This window comes from Danio rerio, chromosome 13 (assembly GCF_052040795.2).
Source record: "Danio rerio strain M-AB ecotype USA chromosome 13, GRCz13ab, whole genome shotgun sequence".
In the NCBI taxonomy this organism is placed as follows: Eukaryota; Metazoa; Chordata; class Actinopteri; order Cypriniformes; family Danionidae; genus Danio; species Danio rerio.
The window spans coordinates 42,437,697-42,456,448 of NC_141033.1; the positions used below are offsets into that span (position 1 = coordinate 42,437,697).

General features: G+C 36.7%; 1 protein-coding gene across 3 annotated transcripts in view; it reads right to left on the reverse strand.

Annotated features, from left to right (window-relative positions):
* Positions 1 to 17,840, reverse strand: part of zgc:171482 — a 175,993-nt gene extending 158,153 nt beyond the window's left edge. For all 3 annotated transcript variants that reach the window (NM_001442163.1, NM_001442162.1, NM_001128272.2), the window contains 1 exon segment: positions 17,548 to 17,840. In NM_001442163.1, the coding sequence (NP_001429092.1) occupies positions 17,548 to 17,610 (63 nt within the window). In that variant the 5' untranslated portion in view covers positions 17,611 to 17,840.
* Positions 17,841 to 18,752: the final 912 nt, after the last annotated feature.

Sequence of the window (18,752 nt, forward strand, 5' to 3'; positions counted from 1 at the left end):
TTGTCCAAAGTGTACTAAAGAAATTGATTTAAACAACAGCAGTGTGCCTTCCTTCTCTACTTCGGTCGACAAAAATTGTTTTTTACTTCCAGGTGTGAACAGGGCCCGAGTGTCATGCCAGCAGCACCGCAACTCTGATGTGGCAATTTATCTATGCCAAACCAAATCCTTTATCACTACTTTTTTGCTGCATTGCAAGAACAGGAAATGCAAACTATACACTTTTTATTATCTCCCTGGTACAGGCTTCAACAAATGAAAAATAATAAGTAAAGCCAGTTGCCACTAGGGATTAATCTTAATTAGAATGAAAACAAAAGTGTATTTGGTTCAAATTGCAATAATTAAAGAACAATCGAGGTCATTCATTTTCACACGTGCTTTGTGCTTTCCTAAACATCTGTTATTTCAGAATTACCTTACACATACTTTATCCTAACTGTTGAACTGTATGTGCTGTAATATTAAATGTCACGAGAATATGGCCTCGGTCAGCAAGAACTGCAAAAATAGCTGTGAAGCAATATCTGCAAAGATGCATGTCAGTAAAAAAATGACATTTTCCACTCTTCACCGAAACACCTTGCCATGTCCATGTTTGCAAATCTGTCAGACAGATTATTCATTCTTTTCTTTCCACTTTTCACCGCACAAAGCCAAATATGCAACTTGCCAGATGCCTGTAAAGTAAAACCCCAGTCTTGTGCGTCCGTCCTGCAGGGCATTTTGTGAATCTGTGTTTTCCTCCTATGTAATTCTTGGAAAGGCTTGTGGGGTTGAACCAGCTCTGCCTTCAGGATACCAACATACAAGTTGATGAAGTAACGAGAGCAGAAAGACAGTCACCCACTGGGATGCTGGCACATCGGGATCCTCATGTGCCAGAAAAACACTGAGCGGCCCTGAAACCCCGCGTCACTGGCTTTGGCAGCCTTATGGTTACCATTTGCCTATACCTGGGTTAAAGAGATAGTTCATCCACAAATGTCAATGCTGTTATCATTTACACAACCACATGTTGTTCCAAACTCATATGAACTATATGAGTCTTTCATAGAATGCAGCTATTTTTTTATTACCTCAACATCACTGCTTTCCAATGGGATTAATTCAACATTCTAACGATGCTGCAAACTGAATTAAGATTGATGAACTACACTGTAAACATTGCTGGGTTCCACACAATTCTCGAGTAGATCTCCAGCGATATACTCCCAACTGTAAAGTCAAGTTGGCCAATCAACTTGAACGAATCGGCTACACAACAACACAGACCCCAGCAATTTTCAAAATCTTCACTTTGACAGGAGTTTTCATAAGATTTCGGTTTCAATGTCCCAGTGCTGTTTTTGCATATGGACAAACAATCACATAGAAAAAGCTGCAGTTTTAAAAATACCCATGTTGGTGTGGACAAGGCCTAAATGCATTTAAATTCAGCTTGCATCTTGTGACCACTTACGTTTAATTTTCATCAAGTTCCTTTCCTCTTATTTCATCACTTTTGCATACAATATACAATGCTTGAATTCTGTTTGGACAAAACCCATCTTATTTTGGTTATGAACAAGCGGGAAAGTAAAAGATATTCGTAATATTTATTACAATGTACTGATTGTGTAAATACACGTTTGAGATTGTACTCATGCTTGGTCAAATACCTGCATCTGTAATTATTTCTGTAAAAACATTTTTGACCCATCAAAATTACACTGTTGACCAATCCCTTTTTATCTAAACCCATCCCTAATCCATCTTGTCTTAACCTCAATAGCAACAGAAATGTTCTGCAATACAATATTAACACAGTAAGTACATTGCATTTATATATTTGATGCAAGTACATCTTAATATAAAGTAAGAGTGAAAATTTAATTACAACCAATGTACAACACTGTGACGTGTGGTTAATTTATAAACTAATTTCTAAAAAATCACATGTTTATGATTGTACACAGCTGGTACCGCATCAGCTCCGTATATTGCACCAATCAGAGGAATATTGACACACCATATATAACCAAGAACATTGCTGTTTCGACCCATCACCAGGCCAGTCGCTGCTTCTGTGTGGGTTTTGCATGTTCTCCTCGTGTTCGCGTGGGTTTCCCCCAGGTTTTCTGGTTTACTGCCATCATTCCAAGACATACACCATAAGTAAATTGACTACTCCAAAATAGCATCTTAAGACAATTCTTAGCCAGATATATCTAAGCACGTTCACATACACGGAAGTTTTCGAGACTCACCTGAGCTCTTTCTAACGGGAGGGAGCCCCGGGCTCGAGGATATTCTGAGCTCAGGGCTCTCTCCCGGGACAGCATGCCAAATACACTTTATTATCAATCATCAGCTAAGGGCCTACTCACACTATGCCATCCGAATCGTGCCCATGCCCGTTTCCCAAATCATTTGAGAGGTGTGAGTGCTCTGAATCAGGCTCAGGCATAGTTCACTTGGCCGGCCCTGGCCCGGTTGGAAGAGGTGTGCGTGATTCACTTGGGCTGTGGTTAAGTATGCTTGTGTGTGAGTGCAAAACATGCCTGAGCTTGAAACTGAAAGCAAGACATGACTTTTAAGGGGCTGTTTCCTATGGATTTATTATTATACTTACTGTTCAACGAACGCAAACTGTCGTAGTTTATTAAAGAAGCCAACCCCTCACTGCACGACAGCTGCACCTTCAGCAAACCTCCTAATTCCTGCAAGACGAGGACTTTATGATTGTTTATGAGCGTCAAAAGTGGCTGTTCTGTTTGGCAAAATGTTTGACTGGGTGTAACTGGATATCAAATGACTTAAACGATATAACATTAAGAAATGTTCACTGTGCCGAGAGAAAGCGCTTACTGAACAGCCTAGGCCCGAATGTAATGTGAGTGCGGGCCGTCAGAGGAGACAAGAGGGGGGACGAGCCTGTTTTGGCCTGGTTCAAGGCAACTGTACATAGTATGTGTACACCCTAAGTGTGAGCTCTTGAATTGTATTAAATGCCTTGTTTCTGTGCACGTTTTCTTCTATCATGTTAGAACTGTAGGTGGAGAGAGTAGGTGCTCATTTGTGGCTGTGATTTCATTTGACCACAAGAGCATTTACAGTATAAAAGCAACCCGAAATAATGTGTTTGTGACTACCTCTGGGAATGGTCAAAAGAGAGGTTTAAAAACCCTGAAAAACTGGATTGAGCATCATCCACTTGTAATTGGATTGATAAAAAAACTGTTGTAAAATTGTAGCTTTTATAAAGTTTGATTGTTATTTACTTTTATGAAATGTTCATACAATCTCCAACAATTCTTCCTTAGTTTGAGAGAGAAAAAAGCGCCTTACAAGATTTGAAAGACACAGGGGTGAGTAAATAATAGAATTGTATCTTTATCTTAGAGAACTCCTTCAAGCTCATTTCAAATGAGATAAATCAGGGCTTCTTTTTTCATTCCTTTTTAGCATTCACTGCTCAGATTTCTGCGAGAACAAAGCGATGTCCTTTTCCTTCAGCATGCTGCGGTGTGGCTTACCTTGAGGTGATATCATTAAAAGTGTAAACAAAACATTAGAGAGTGTGTGAGATGGAGAGAGAACAAGCAAAACCCTGTAACAAAGGCAGACTTGCATTCCTTTGATGGTGTTGGTTGGTTCACACCAGAGCGTGCGGTTTATGACTCACAGCCCCGTGAGCTCCGGCTCTCATTGGACACCAGTGACAGAAGACAGATAACAGACAGAGCATGAGGGACATCACTGCTGCAGACTCATTTACACAAACACAAACACTGCTGGAATGGTCTAAAAAATGGGTCTTAATGCCAAGCTGCTTCCCAAACAATTAATTTATTCACTAATGGCTTTATAATGTACATTGTGGCAGCTGAGTGGACAATAACCGAGTGATGTGAATAGTGTGAGCCAGAAAGAAGAAAGCATTTTGTCACGAACATTACACCAATCATTCAGTAAAACTTTTTGTTTTTATGAATTAATTGTATTTTTATATATATATATATATATATATATATATATATATATATATATATATATATATATATATATATACACTCACTAGCCACTTTAATAGATACACCTGTCAAACTGCTCGTTAACGCAAATTTCTAAGCAGCCAATCACATGGCAGCAACTCAGTGGGCATATAGACATGGTCAAAATGATGTGTTGCAGTTCAAACTGAGCATCAGAATAGGGAAGAAAGGTGATTTAAGCGACTTTGAATGTGGCATCGTTGTTGGTGCCAGATGGACTGGTCTAAGTATTTCAGAAACTGCTGATCTACTAGGATTTTTACGCACAACAATCACTAGACTTTACAGAGAATGATCAGAAAAATAGAAAATATCCAGTGAGAGGCAATACTGTGGGCATAAATGCCTTGTTAATGCCAGAGGTCAGAGGAGAATGGCCACACAGGTTCAACATGATAGAAAGGCAACAGTAACATATAATGAATAATCACTTGTTACAACCGAGGTATGCAAAAGAGCATATCTGAACGCACAGCACGTCAAACCTTGAGGCAGATGGGCTACAGCAGCAGAAGACCACATCGGGTGGCGATCCTAAGCTAAAAACTGGAAACTGAGACTACAATTCGCACAGGCTCACCAAAACTGGTCAATAGAAGATTGAAAAAACATTGCCTGGTCTGATGAGTCTTGATTTCTGCAGCACATTTGGATGATAGGATCAGAATTTGGCATCAACAACATGAAAGTATGGATCCATCCTTGTCAAATAAAGCAGAAAGTAGAGAAAACATGTTTGACAAACAAAGTAAATATACAGTTGAAGTCAGAAACATTAACCCCCTTTGATTTTTTTTTCTTTTAAATATTTCTCAAATGATGTTTAACAGAGCAAGGACATTTTCACAGTATGTCTGATAATATTTTTTTCTTCTGGAGAAAGTCTCATTTGTTTTATTCTGGCTCTCACACTTATTTGCTCGTTCATATTCCTCTCAGATGTATCTGGTGTTCAGCACACACACACACAGAATGAATGTTACAGCATATTCATCTTAGTTTCTAAAGGGACTTCCAGCTGTAGCATATGACACTGGTTAACCCAGCATAAGTCATAAACCACAAACAATCTCTTCAGCATCGTATGAAAGCATTCGTTTTAAAATAGATGTTGTTTAATGTGCAAGCTCAGATTGCACATTCAAGAAGAAGAGATCAGATTTGTCATTTGCACTGGCAACCGGCAGGATTTACTGTCTTTTAGTTTCAAACATGACTTATCTACTCTACAACACTATATAACAATGACTTGGAGGGCTGGATACAATTAATGCAGATGTGAAGATGCATGTTTTTTTTTCCTGATGGATCTTCATGCCTGTTGCCATGGAGCAGTGTTGAGAAAAACACAACTCGAGTGCATGGTCAAAAGAGCAGATTTTCTTAGACAAAAAAAGAAACGAAGAGGCACATAATTATCAATCCCTCTGAGATGGAGCAATTATGTTGATTAGGTAAAAAATATGGTATTTAAAAGAGGCCTCATGGGTTTCGACTCTGCGCGCATTAGGAATAATCAAGGATAATCATATTGCTGCAATCTGAACTTCACTTTTAGCACACAAAGGGATGTGTTGTGGTAGTCGACTAATTGACAAGTCGTAAAACAGCCAACTAACTGCCCAATTATCCTTTAACCTACTGGTTGAGATTAGCATATGCTTACAAGCTTGCGCACACGCAGTCTATTTTAAGTCTGTTGTTATTACTTGCGCAGGAGAGTCAGTGGCTTGCGTATTGCAATCATTTGCTCCATAAACTTTCCCTGTGCACCAGCGCCGTATCTATCATTCAGCGCTGACGGGTGTCACAGCTGAGAAAGAATCCCTGCACGCCAGAGATAAAGCACAGAGGGCACAGGACAAATATATCTTCCTTAGAGAAAGCCCCATGCACCTGCCATCCAGAGGTGTAAGGTATTAAACAATACAGCCAAAGCTAAGGGAAAACTAAGCGGATTTCAGAAGAATGGACTGTATGATTTTTAAACAAAGCATTTCCTGCTCTCCGTTGCAGTATTGGAATGGAACAATGTGCTTAAAGAGTAATTCAAATTAATAATATAATATAATATAATATAATATAATATAATATAATATAATATAATATAATATAATATAATATAATATAATATAATTAATTAATTAATTAATTAATAATATAATAAAAGTTTCGGTAAATAATTTAAAGGGATGTTCCACTACGATATCATATTTTAAACTTAGTTGATGTGTAATAAAGCTTTGTGAACAAAAACAGCATCTCTGAATGTAATATGCTTAATTTAATACGAAGGGAGACATTGGCTTTTTCAGAGTTAGCTTAGCAAAGCCTACAGCTAAAAAAGTTTGGGGATTAGAAAAAAAATACATTAGGGTTAGTGAAGTCATAAACGCTTTAGGTTACATGCATTTTCCACGTTCAGAGGAGAGGCGTGGCCAGAGGCATTGTAATGTTATAGTAGAGAAAGGTAAAATGGCGCTTAAATGATTTTTATTCCACAGAGTTTCTTCTGTTTCTGTATTTGGGCTTCCAAAGAACATGACACAAAGAGAAGTGCTCACAGTTTAATTTTAATTATGTTGAAGAGAATTATAAAAAAAAAATATAGTTAGCATTTGACAAAGGACATCTTCCAGAATCTCTCCCAGTTTAGTGCTGGATTTGACTAAAACTCTCCAAAGAAGGAGCAGCTCCAAGCATAATTGCAGAAGCTGTGGATTGTGAGCCACAACCTGTAAGTGTTTTATTTGATAAAATTGATCTACCACATGCACAGTTTTTAGCATTAACAGAATAATCTTAGCGAAGCTATAAACAAGGATGTAAACAACAGGAAATGCTGTTTGGCACCATTAACGCCCTATTCACACGGGGCGTCAGCGTCAACGCTTCCCATTCACTTTGAATGGGTGACATCAGGCGTTGCCGAACTGCATTGTGGATCCGTCAGCGCCGCTTCAGAAGCGATCCTCGCTGCAGAAGTTGGGACCAGTTCAACTTTTTAAGCGCCGACGGAAGCGTCAGCCAATCAGATCGCTGTATGCAAATACACCAGCTCAGACAGTGGCCTATTGCTGACTGAATTTCATTGGCTGACGCTTCTATGACAATCGTTTCAGCTCCAACTTTAGACACGCCCTCTTGTCAAGCGTTGACGCTGAAGCCCTGTGTGAATAGGGCGTAACAATTTAGCTACAAATTCATATTTATCCGTCAAACCTCTGTAAACACCCACAACCTTCAGCAGCATCTCTCTATGTGGACGGAGAGTGTCTCTCTATGTGGACGATTTCTGTGTGTTCAACATCTCATCTCAACATCTCAGATAATGAACTCGCAAAAGGTATGCGATTGTTTCATATTATTTACACATGCTTATAGTCCGAATATATATAAAAGACAGTGTCTCTCTATGTGGATGGTTTCTGTGTGTTCAACATCTCATCTCAACATCTCAGATAATGAACTCGCAAAAGGTATGTGATTGTTTCATATTACTTACACATGCTTATGATCCAAATATATATAAAAGACACTTGTTAGGTTTTATTTTAGAGAGCAGGCATAATGTTAAGCTTTGTCCTCTTCGTTTTCTGTCTGATTCAGGCTAAGTTACACTGACTGACTGTATTTACACAGCATAGGCAAAGCGCATAGCGTAAAGGCGCAAAGTGTAAAGGCGTTGCGCTTTTTCTGGTGATTTGCAGCCGATCCTTGAATTAATTAAAGAAAGATATATGAAAAAATAACATGACTTTTTTTTGTACATATGAACTGTGGTGTGAAGTAACAAATTACAAATACTCAAACTACTGTAACAGTAGTTTTTTCTCAGGAATTGTGATTCACCAAGTAGTTTTAAAAATGTGTACTTTTACTTTCTCTTGAGTACATTTTTTTGTGCTGTATTTGTACTTTTACTCCACTATTTTCCTTCAACCTGCAGTCACTATTTTTTTTTTCTTGTCTGATTCCTGTCTAATCAAATTGCACATAGAAGATAAATCGCATTATAATTAACAACCTCAAGACATGGGTGATTTATAATTGCAGCAAACTGTTTGGAAGCATTAAAAGTGTCCAAGAAGATGTCCCAAATCTTTACACACATTGACCCAGAGACAGTTTAGATGCATGTCACTGATGAGAAGATGACGGATGTTTACTGTATGATGACAGAAATAGCCTTAAATACCCAGCAGGCACAAGACATCTACATGACGTCAGATTGATGTTGTACCCCAACGATGTGGTGAAACAGCATTTTGTTTGGAAATGAAAATCAGGTTGATGTCAGAACTTAACATCGGGTCAATGACAATGTCTAACCTAAAATCAACCAAATATCAACGTCTAATGATTTTCCAGCTTGACGTTGTATGGACATTACCACTATGACGTCTATCAGACGTAGGATTTTAGTTGCCCTACCTGACGAATAAATATCAGTATTTGATGCCAATATGACCTTGGTTTAAGATGTTGGCTTGATGTTGGATTTTGATTGCTTTGTAACACAACCTAAAATCAACCAAATATCAACATCATTTGATGTCATTATTGGACATCAAAATAACGCTGTCTTTGGTCACCTGACATCACAACCTAAATCAAACCTAATTTTAACGTCTTATGACATTGAGTGCCTGCTGGGAAATAACTAAATGCTCTACAGAATATCACGTTAACACACATCCACAAATTGCATGTAAATGCATCAGCTTTTTACAGCAAAATACTCACCACTCACTACTTTTGGGTACTTTTATAAGAGCTACTTTTTACTCAAACTTCGAGTAATATTTACAACAGATATTTTACTCTACTTGCACTCAATTTGTAGGCAAGTAATAGTACTTTTACTTAAGTATAATTTTTCAGTACTCTTTCCAGCACTGCATATGAAGCATGAGCACACATTAGGTTGCATCTTATAAACACAACCAAGCCTTAAAAATTCACTCTGGACCACCGCTTTAAAGTCTCCTTATTGTTCTTTGTTTGTGTGATATAGCTGTTTGTGAATTGAAACCGTTTGCAAAAGTTTCAAAGATAATTGTGAATGACAAATTGAAGTATTGTCTCCCTCCATGAAATTAGTTTTTCTGTAATTCCAGTCTTACTTCACGTACAATCCGATGCACAGTAGGTTTGTTAACAAATGTGCATAATGGACATCTATTCATAATAAATAAAACAAACTAAATAAAGAATATCACTAGACATTAGTGTAAAGGCACACTGCACAGTATGTAATTTTTGCCACTAGAGGGTGCATATTCACAACAAACAAATGTGTAGTTTGATGACTAGTGTGGAATCATGGGAGTTGTTGTCTTCATTACATCCTATTGGACTTCATCCCATGGGACTTCCTCCTACAGAAATCATGTTCGTGGATGAAGTGAAGCAGAGTGTGACATGACACGAAAGCAGCAGAGCTTTTATTATGCCACAGTCAAATGCTTACAGTTCTTCTGGTCATGACCATGTGTGAAAGAAAAAAGTGCTGCATTTTAAGGTTCCATCTAATTCAAAACAATATATTAAAACTTCTTTGGTGTTTCCCTGTTTTTCTATAAAAACCAAACCAGAAATCAGAAATGTATGACATAATTAGCATGAACACAAAACACACGGTCCATGTCACTAGTTAAAATTGCTTATTTTTTCTGGATTTGAATGTTCTTTAAAACATTTGGGATAACATAAGTCAGAAAAACACTGTTCTAGTGGTTTTTGGATATTTTAATAAAAAAAAGCAAAAATACATATTTTGCCTTATTGTTGCCATTTTGCCTACAACAAAAAATGATCTCTAAACAGTTTATATTCATGGAGCTGTTTTTGGCCCAGAGATATCATATTAGAATACTTCAAAGTACTACTAAACAATAGGAGGAAAAATGTTGTTTCTAGAATCCAAAGGCAGAGGCACTCAATAGAGCTAAAACACAGTGATGTTTAATCACATACCACAGAGGTTTGTGCAGCAGACATCAAAGTAAGCTTATTAAGGTAAACACTGGTAATGTTACTGGTAATTTTCAGTCCGGTAAATTGCTAGAGAAAATGTACTGGTATTTTTGAAAACGTCCTGTTTAAACATGATCTCTTTATAGAAATGTGGATGCAATGCTGACTTGTAAAAAAGTAAAACTTCTTTATAGCCATTAATGGTTCCATGAAGAGGCGACACGGTGGCTCAGTGATTAGTTGCCTCACAGCAAGAAAGCTGCTGGTTCGAGTCCCGGCTGGGCTACTTGGCATTTATGTGTGGAGTTTGCATGTTCTCCCCGGGTTAGTGTAACGAAGGCCAGTTAGTGAAGTGCTGTGTAGGTAAACCTCACTCCTCTGACCTCTAAAAGTGCTCTAGCGACAGACGCTAGACGCCATGGTCTTTAGCCTCCTAGTTAGAGCAAACGATTCTCATACGGAAGGTCACTGTTTCAATCCCAGCTTAAAGCGGGTTGGGTGAAGTAGGACCGGCGGGGTAACATTGTGTTATATTGGCGTGGGTTTCCCCCCAGTCCAAAGACATGCACTATAGGTGAATTGGGTAAACAAATGTGGCTGTCGTGTATGGGTGTGTGTGATTGAGTGCCCTTCCAGTACTGGGTTGAGGCTGGAAGGGCATCCACGGTGTAAAACATATGCTGGAATGGTTGGCAATTCATTCCACTGTGGCAACCTCTAATGCAAAGGTGTCCAAACTCGGGGGGCCGGTGTCCTGCAAAATTTAGCTCCAATTTGTTTCAACACACCTCCAGGGATGTTTCTAGACAACCTAGTAAAAGCTTGATTAGCTAGCCCAGGTGTGTCTGATTGGGGTTGGAACTAAACTTTGCAGGACACCGACCCTCCAGGACAAAGTTTGGACATCCCTGCTCTAATGGGTCAGAGACTAAGCCAAAAGAAAATGAATGAATTAATGAAATGAATGATTCCATGAACAAGCTTTAATCTCTATCTGTTCTTTAAAGTAATCCTTTTATAATAATAATGTACATTTTTGCAATATGCAAGCTTTTTTTATTTTAAAAAGATGTCTAATAGGCGTCGAAAAACAGTCATTGTGGCTATAACAAGGCTAAATTTGGGCTGTCAGTGAAAATCTAATAGACGTCTAAGAATAGGCCAAAACAAGACTAGTCATCAAAGAAACAGAATCTGTCTATTTGACGACTAGTCTAGTTTTGGGCTATTCTTAGATGTCTATTAGATTTTCACTGAAAACCCAAGTTTAGCCTTGTTTCAGCCAGGCTGTCTACATTTAGATGTCTATTATTTATGAAAAAATTTTTATAATTGTTTTTAGGGGTTTTTCACCTTTATTTGGAAAGGACAGAGGTTGCAGACAGCGAAGTATTGAGAGCGGAGAGAGGGGAAGGGTCAGCAAAGGACCTTGAGCAGGGAATCGAACTCGGGTTGCTGTAAGCACCATAGTGCTATATATCGGCGCACGTAACCAGTACCACTAGGTAATTGTCACCGACTTAGATGTATATTAAACACAAAATTGTTTGCTGGGTAATAACCTTTGTGGATTTAAAAGGTTCACTGTATGTTAAAGGTCATCAAGTCTTCATGGAACCATCAATACAAATAAAAAAAAACCTTTTATTTGTATTAATGTATTTAATTAAAGCTTCTTTGCAGAGAAAGAAGGTTTTATGTAATAATAAAATGTTCTTCACACTAAGAAAAAAAAGGTTCTTTGTGGTATCCAAAATGTTTTTTCTCTAAAGTATCGTTGTTTAAAAAACACCTTTGAAGCCTTCAGAGTGTATTGGAGTAGACAGAACAAAATTAGAAACCTTCAATAGCCTAAAGGGAGACTTTTAGTTTTAGCCTGTTCCTCATAGAGAGCTGTTGTCTGACTGATCAAAGCACTTGCAGTGAAATACGAGGATCACATAGACTATTTTATAGTGTTTTTTGTGTCCTTTCTGGAGCTTGTTTGGATATTCTGTTCTCCTTTTGTGTTCCACAAGTATAAAAGTAACAGCATGCGGTAAGTAAATACTGACGTTTTGTTTTAAATAAACTCTCCCTTTAACAAATAGAGCTACTCTAATGCACTATATATCTTTATGATATATAAATTCATGCTGTTTTCTTTCCTGAATAAATAGGAGAAGTGAAGCCCTTGTCCAGCACAAAGGCACATGAGAGAGAGAGAGCTGGACTGTGGAGAAGTCAAGGAATGTTCAATTGTAAGTGCATTATTGCTCCTACGTTTGCTCAGGGACAAGTCTAAATTACTTTGTGGTAATCGGCAGTGCGCCACACATGCTGTCAATACAGCTTGAGTTATACTGAACACAAAACCTTCCTTTAGACATGCTACAAATCCAGAGACTAAATATTTCTGCTCTTGACAGTCTGTTTTAACATTTTAATCTATCGTCAACTAAATTTAAAGTATATTATATGTATATACACTCACCGGCCACTTTATTAGGTACACCTTACTAGTACCGAGTTGGACCCCCTTTTGGCTTCAGAACTGCCTTAATCCTTCGTAATATAGATTCAACAAGGTACTGAAAAATCCCTTAGAGATTTTAGCCCTTATTGACATCATAGCATCACACAGTTGCTACATATTTGTTGGCTGCACATTCATGATACGAATCTCCCTTTCCAACACATCCCAAAGGTGCTCTATTGGATTGAGATTTGGTGACTGTGGAGGCCATTTGAGTACATTTGAACTCATTGTCATGTTCAAGAAAACAGTCTGACATGACATGGCATGTTATCCTGCTGAAAGTAGCCACCAGAAGATGAGTACACTGTGGTCATAAACGGATGGGCACGGTCAGCACCAATACTCAGATAGGCTGTGGACAGGTGTACCTAATAAAGTGGCCTATAATTTTATATTTTATATTCAATATTAGTCATATTATGACTAATACACATCATAATATGCTATTCTTCCCTAAATAACATTCCTCAATAGTTCATTATAGTTCACAGACTGCATGTTTACAGTTTCCTAGCAACATAGCAAATTGGTGCATTGATATACAGAACCAGGCTCGACCAATCACACTTCAGAACTTTGGGGTTTATGTAATATGTTCGCAGATCTCTGATGGGAAACACTTAGTGTACAGTCGGATTATATTTAAGCATCTGTGAAATTAAAATATAAGTAATGCATTCCTGGCTGTAAAGCTGCTCTGCTCTTTGAATGCTAAACAACACAGTGTGAAAGTTGATGGAAATATATCACAGATTGTGCAAGCAGCAGACAGCGGGTCCTACTGGACTCTAGCAAAATTCTGACCCAAACCAAACAAAACACCCACACCGAAGAGCACGTTTCTGATCAATTCCAGAATAAAAGCAAACGGCAGGGTTGAAAACACAGCATTGAAAGCATGTATTTTGTAGTAAATAACACTTGTGCATGAAGTGTTGGCAGCAGTGCAGTTGGCGAACACTATGAATCAAGGTAGCAGAGGCTGTAGATGTCAGCACGCTCATAAAACACACACCCCTCATCTGTTTCTGCCTGAATTTTCAATGTCTTCTGATAAATGACAATGTTAATTCAGGATTTTTCCGGTGATGTGGACATCTGTGAGACGTGCTGTATTCTGCATCTTGTTAACATGAATATGAGTTTGTAGCAACATGAAACTGACAGGCAGCTCTTTTACAGATGCACTTGTAAAAGTTCTAATGGATAAAGATCAATGTAACTTAAACTCTGACAATCTAAGGCTTCTCGCTTAGTGCTACAACTTCAGTTTACAGCAGTCTGACACTCTCATGTGGATTAATGAAAAGCATTTTAATGTTTTGTAATCTAAGTACAATAACAGAAGTTATGAACAAATAAATGGAGGTTATGATATAATGCGATAAAGTAAATGTAGCAGAAGTTTGGTTTCAAACTTAAAGCTAAAAGAAACGTGTCAAATAAGATGTTTTAGTGCTATGCTCAACATAAATTCTACTAGATTTCAAAAATAATCGGTCACACTTTATTTTAAGGTATAATTCTTACTATCACTAAACCATTAACAATGACTTTTACCTTAAAAAAAACTTCTAATATGCTGCGTATTAACAGTTATTAGGGTAGTAGTATATGTATTAGGTATGATTAGGTAAGTAGAATAAGATCATCAGAATGTACTGTAAGTACTAATAACAGGGTTTCTGCAGGTTTAAGTCAACCTTAAGACTTGTTAAGACCCTTTTATGACCATTATGAATGAGATTTTAGACTTATACAGGGCTAACACTAAGGATTTTGGGTAATGGCCCCGTTGGACTAATGGAATAGGGTATATGCTTTGCTAGTGCTATTTCCCATGCTGATAAACTTCCGGTGAACGGATAATGTGACTGTTTTCCATTTTATACAGTTCCTTTTACAGCATTGATGATGTAATGTAATTAAAATACATTTGGCATTCATTTAGTTGCTTAAGCGTAAAACAAGACAAAAAGCTGTTTACTCGCACATGCCCGTCAGAATCGACAGGCAAGCGCAGAAGCTCCATCGAAAATACCTGAGGTGAAATAAATGTTCATATTTTAAAAACATGAAGGGGGAAAATGGCATTTAATGCAGTGCTTATTGTACAATCTGAGACCCACTAGATATCACTCAGCCACGGGGGGTCCCTGATTTTTTAAAGAAAACAGACCTTAAATGTGCTGATTTTGTAATGGCATACAGTACACCAGAAGAGCTTAACCCAGGTTACTGACAAATTAAAAGTCCTTTAGCATACTTCCGCATATACCCTATATTTGAAAAAAAAAAAAAAAACAATTGTAGTTATTTCTAAACCACATATTTTAATGTATTAAAACAAATAAAACTCCAGTTGTACAGACTTTATTTCAACATAATGTTTCTTTTTTTTAATGACAAGTTTTACATTCAACGTTTAAAAGTAAATTTATTATGAAGAAAACTCCATGAATAATCTAAACAATACATTTGTTTGCTTTTGGTCTAAATGAATTGAGTATAACTCCTATTCAACCTAATGCGTTTCTGTTATAAAACCTTAAGTTTCACATCTATTTATAAATATTATGTCTGCTTACACTTTCTACTGTAAATAGTATTTGTGTAAATGGAAGATTATGTAAAGGGATATATTGCTGTTGTTATCATGAGGACTTGTGTAATTGTTTTTAGTTTTCTTTTCTTGATTAGGGATTTTAATTTAAAAGAAAAAGCTGTAAAATATCAAACATCTGTTGTGAAATAAGCATGTTTTTGCAAGAAAAAACGTATATATATATATATATATATATATATATATATATATATATATATATATATATATATATATAAGTAAAACTGCTTCGCCAACTTTTATAATTAAGACCTGTTTAAAATAATTTAAGACCTATAACACAACAATTCTGTGAGTTAAAGACTGTGAGGTAACACTTTACAGTAAGTTCTCATTTGTTAACATTAATTAATGCAAGGTTAAAAACTATGACCAGTATAGTTTATTAGTATTTATTAATCTCTGTCAATGTTGCTTGTTTAAAATACCTAAATATATTTTTTATATTTATAATTCTCTTTTTTCCAGACATTAGGTCCAATAGTACAAAATACAGACAAAATCAATACAAACCATGCTATATACCTTAAAAAAGAAAAGACAGTTATGCCACTATTTTATCAAAGGTGACTGAAAATGCACCTCAGTAAGTCTAGGATTGATTTAAATTCATTAAAATGCTATGCTGAGAATTCTCCAATTGACAGATAAACGTTTAGATCAAATTTCTCATCAAAGCCAAAAATGATTGAACTCTTACCTTACAAAATAATTCTCTTGTACTACACCATCTATGCCTTTTTAAGAAGAATCCTCATACAGTCATTGTTCACAACCAGCAGCTTATGGAGATTCTTTTTTTTTTTAAGAATACCACAGAGGAGCTGTGTATAAAGATCTGCAATAAGTTCTAAAGAGGTTTACCTGCACAGAACACAAATAAAACGTTCTCACCAGCATTTGCTTGAGCATATACAATTGAAGTCAGAATTATTAGCCCCCCTGTTTACTTTTTCCTCCCAAATTTCTGTTTAACGGAGAGAAGATTAATTCAACAAATTTCTAAACATAATAGATTTAATAGTTAATTTCTGATAACTGATTTATTTTATCTTTGCCATGATGACAGTACATACTTTTTTACTAGATATTTTTCAAGACACTTCTATACAGCCTGACATTTAAAGGCTTAACTAGGTAATTAGGTTATAGGCAGGTTAGGGTAATTAGGCAAGTTATTGTAGAACGATGGTTTGTTCTGTAGACTATCAAAAAATATATATAGCTTAAAGGGGCTAATAATTTTGACCTTAAAATTGTTTTTAAAAAAAACTGCTTTTATTCTAGAAGAAATTTAACAAATAAGACTTTCTCCAGAAGAAAAAATATTATTAGACATACAGTGAATTTTTTCTTGCTCTGTTAAACATAATTTGGAAAATATTTTAAAAAGAAAAACTAATTCAAAGAGGGACTAATAGTTCTGACTTCAACTGTAACTTCCGACGTTCCCTGTACATATCCTTACCGACACTGATGTCTTCAGTATTGACATGCCCTAAATATTTAACTGTTTTACTAACATTTAAAACTTGCCCTGACTAATACAAATCTGGAAAAATCATATATCACTGGTTCTACATGTCTCTTTTTTGAATATATTGCACATTATATCTCTGCCCATTATCGGCACAAATATTAAGCAGCTGCTGAAAACCAGTGCTACTTGGGGAAAAGATAACCAAATCATCAGCATACATGTAATGATTTATTAAAGCATCACCAAACACACGGCCAGTCCTACAATGTTTGTTCACAGACTGCATTAACTATCAACAAGTACGATTCTGACTTATATTAAGTTTGAAATCAGCATTAACTACGATTTAGAAATGTTGTTCAAACACAGTTCAGTGTAGATTAATGTTATGCAGTTGTACAGTTAATATGTAAACAAATCTTATTTTGAAACTTAAAATGTAGTTTGTCCTTACTTTTGTGTACTTTTTTCAGATGTGTAAAAAGATTTCTAATATGTTCCGGAAGATGTCCTTTATTACTTTATAATATATCACATTTCAAATCATGTGTAATCCTTGACGGATTGTCAATTGAAACCAATATGTTCATTGTAACTTAGTGTAACAACATGCCCCGCTGTCAATGTGCGTTTAGCGACCAGTGCCTTTTTCTCCCCCCACTGCTATAATGAAGAAATTGCACAATATATATGTGCCTCCACTTCTTTAAGGTATAAATACCGATCATTTTCAAGTTTAAACCAACCCTGACAAATGTTTACTGGAGCAAAAGTGTGACAACTAGTCCCTGTCTCCTCTATTTCTGTCAGAGCATCACTGTTCGGTAAAACTCCCACTATCACCACCATCATCATCATCATCATCCTCATCATCATCGTCATGATAACAAGTGTATATATGTAAACTTACCTTTGCGTTAGATCTGCTGCGATCTCCTGGAATCCGGCAGCCCAGATCCGTGTCAATGATCATCAGCTGGAGTTAGAGAGAGATCACACCTGTATCCGAGAAACTTCAGTTAGGCTCGGTTCGGAGCTCAAGCGGAGAAACAGCTTCCCCGGACCACTTTGGTAACAATGTTGCAGAATCAACCCGGACAGTGTGCTATCATAATATCGGGTCCTCGCCGTCCATAAACCGCGCGATCGCAAGCGATGATCGGAGGACGCGGTGAGGAGCGCGCGGCGACGCCATCAAACTGCGCGTAAAGCGAGAGCGCACGAATATAAGTAAGAGCTCGGGCACACACGTCAGTTATCCACAGATACTACTATATCCACAGATACTACTACAGCATCTCGATTGCAATGTTCTGAGCGCCCCTTATTTTGAGAACAGACTCCGGTTACTTTTGTCTTGTCTTTGGTTGGTGTTTCGCATCTGTTGTGGCGATGGTACAGTGGTGGTAGCAGATGGTATTCCAGATGTAAACCGTGGTACCTGTATTTATGTTCTTTTATGTTTATAATTGGCTATGTGGTACGCTGAGGTACAAAAGCGTCAAGCGGTTGTATAGCATCAATTATTTTGTTAGTCATAAGCGTATTAAGAGGCTCATTGTTTACACTTTTTACATTAAAGTGTTCAACAGTTAGGTCCAAAAATATTAAGTTAAGTCTTATTTTGTAACTGCATTTTTTAACAAGTACTGAATAATATCAACAAACTTTCGTAAATATCAATAAATTGAATATCTGTTTTTGATTTTGTATTATAGCATGTAATTAATTATGCATAATTTACTGTTATTACTTATTGCTGGTCAGTATATGTACTGTAAAATAAAATGTTACGAAATTCGGAAATATTTGATTGTTTATTACTTTTATTAAAGTACAAGCAACTAGCAATTTATGAAATTTTATGTTTTTTTATTATTATTATTATTATTATTATTATTATTTGTCTGTCTGCCAATATTATCGTATTTTTAACACTTACAGCTGTTGTTTTCAGATTTAGAAACTTCAATATTAATTTATTCTGGACTTCTGAAAGGGATTTCTGAAGGCAATGACTCCAATGACTCCAAACTGTTTATTTTTGAAGTAAGTAGCACGTTCGCCTCACAGCAAGAACGTCGCTGGTTCGAGCCTTGGCAGGGGCAGTTGGCG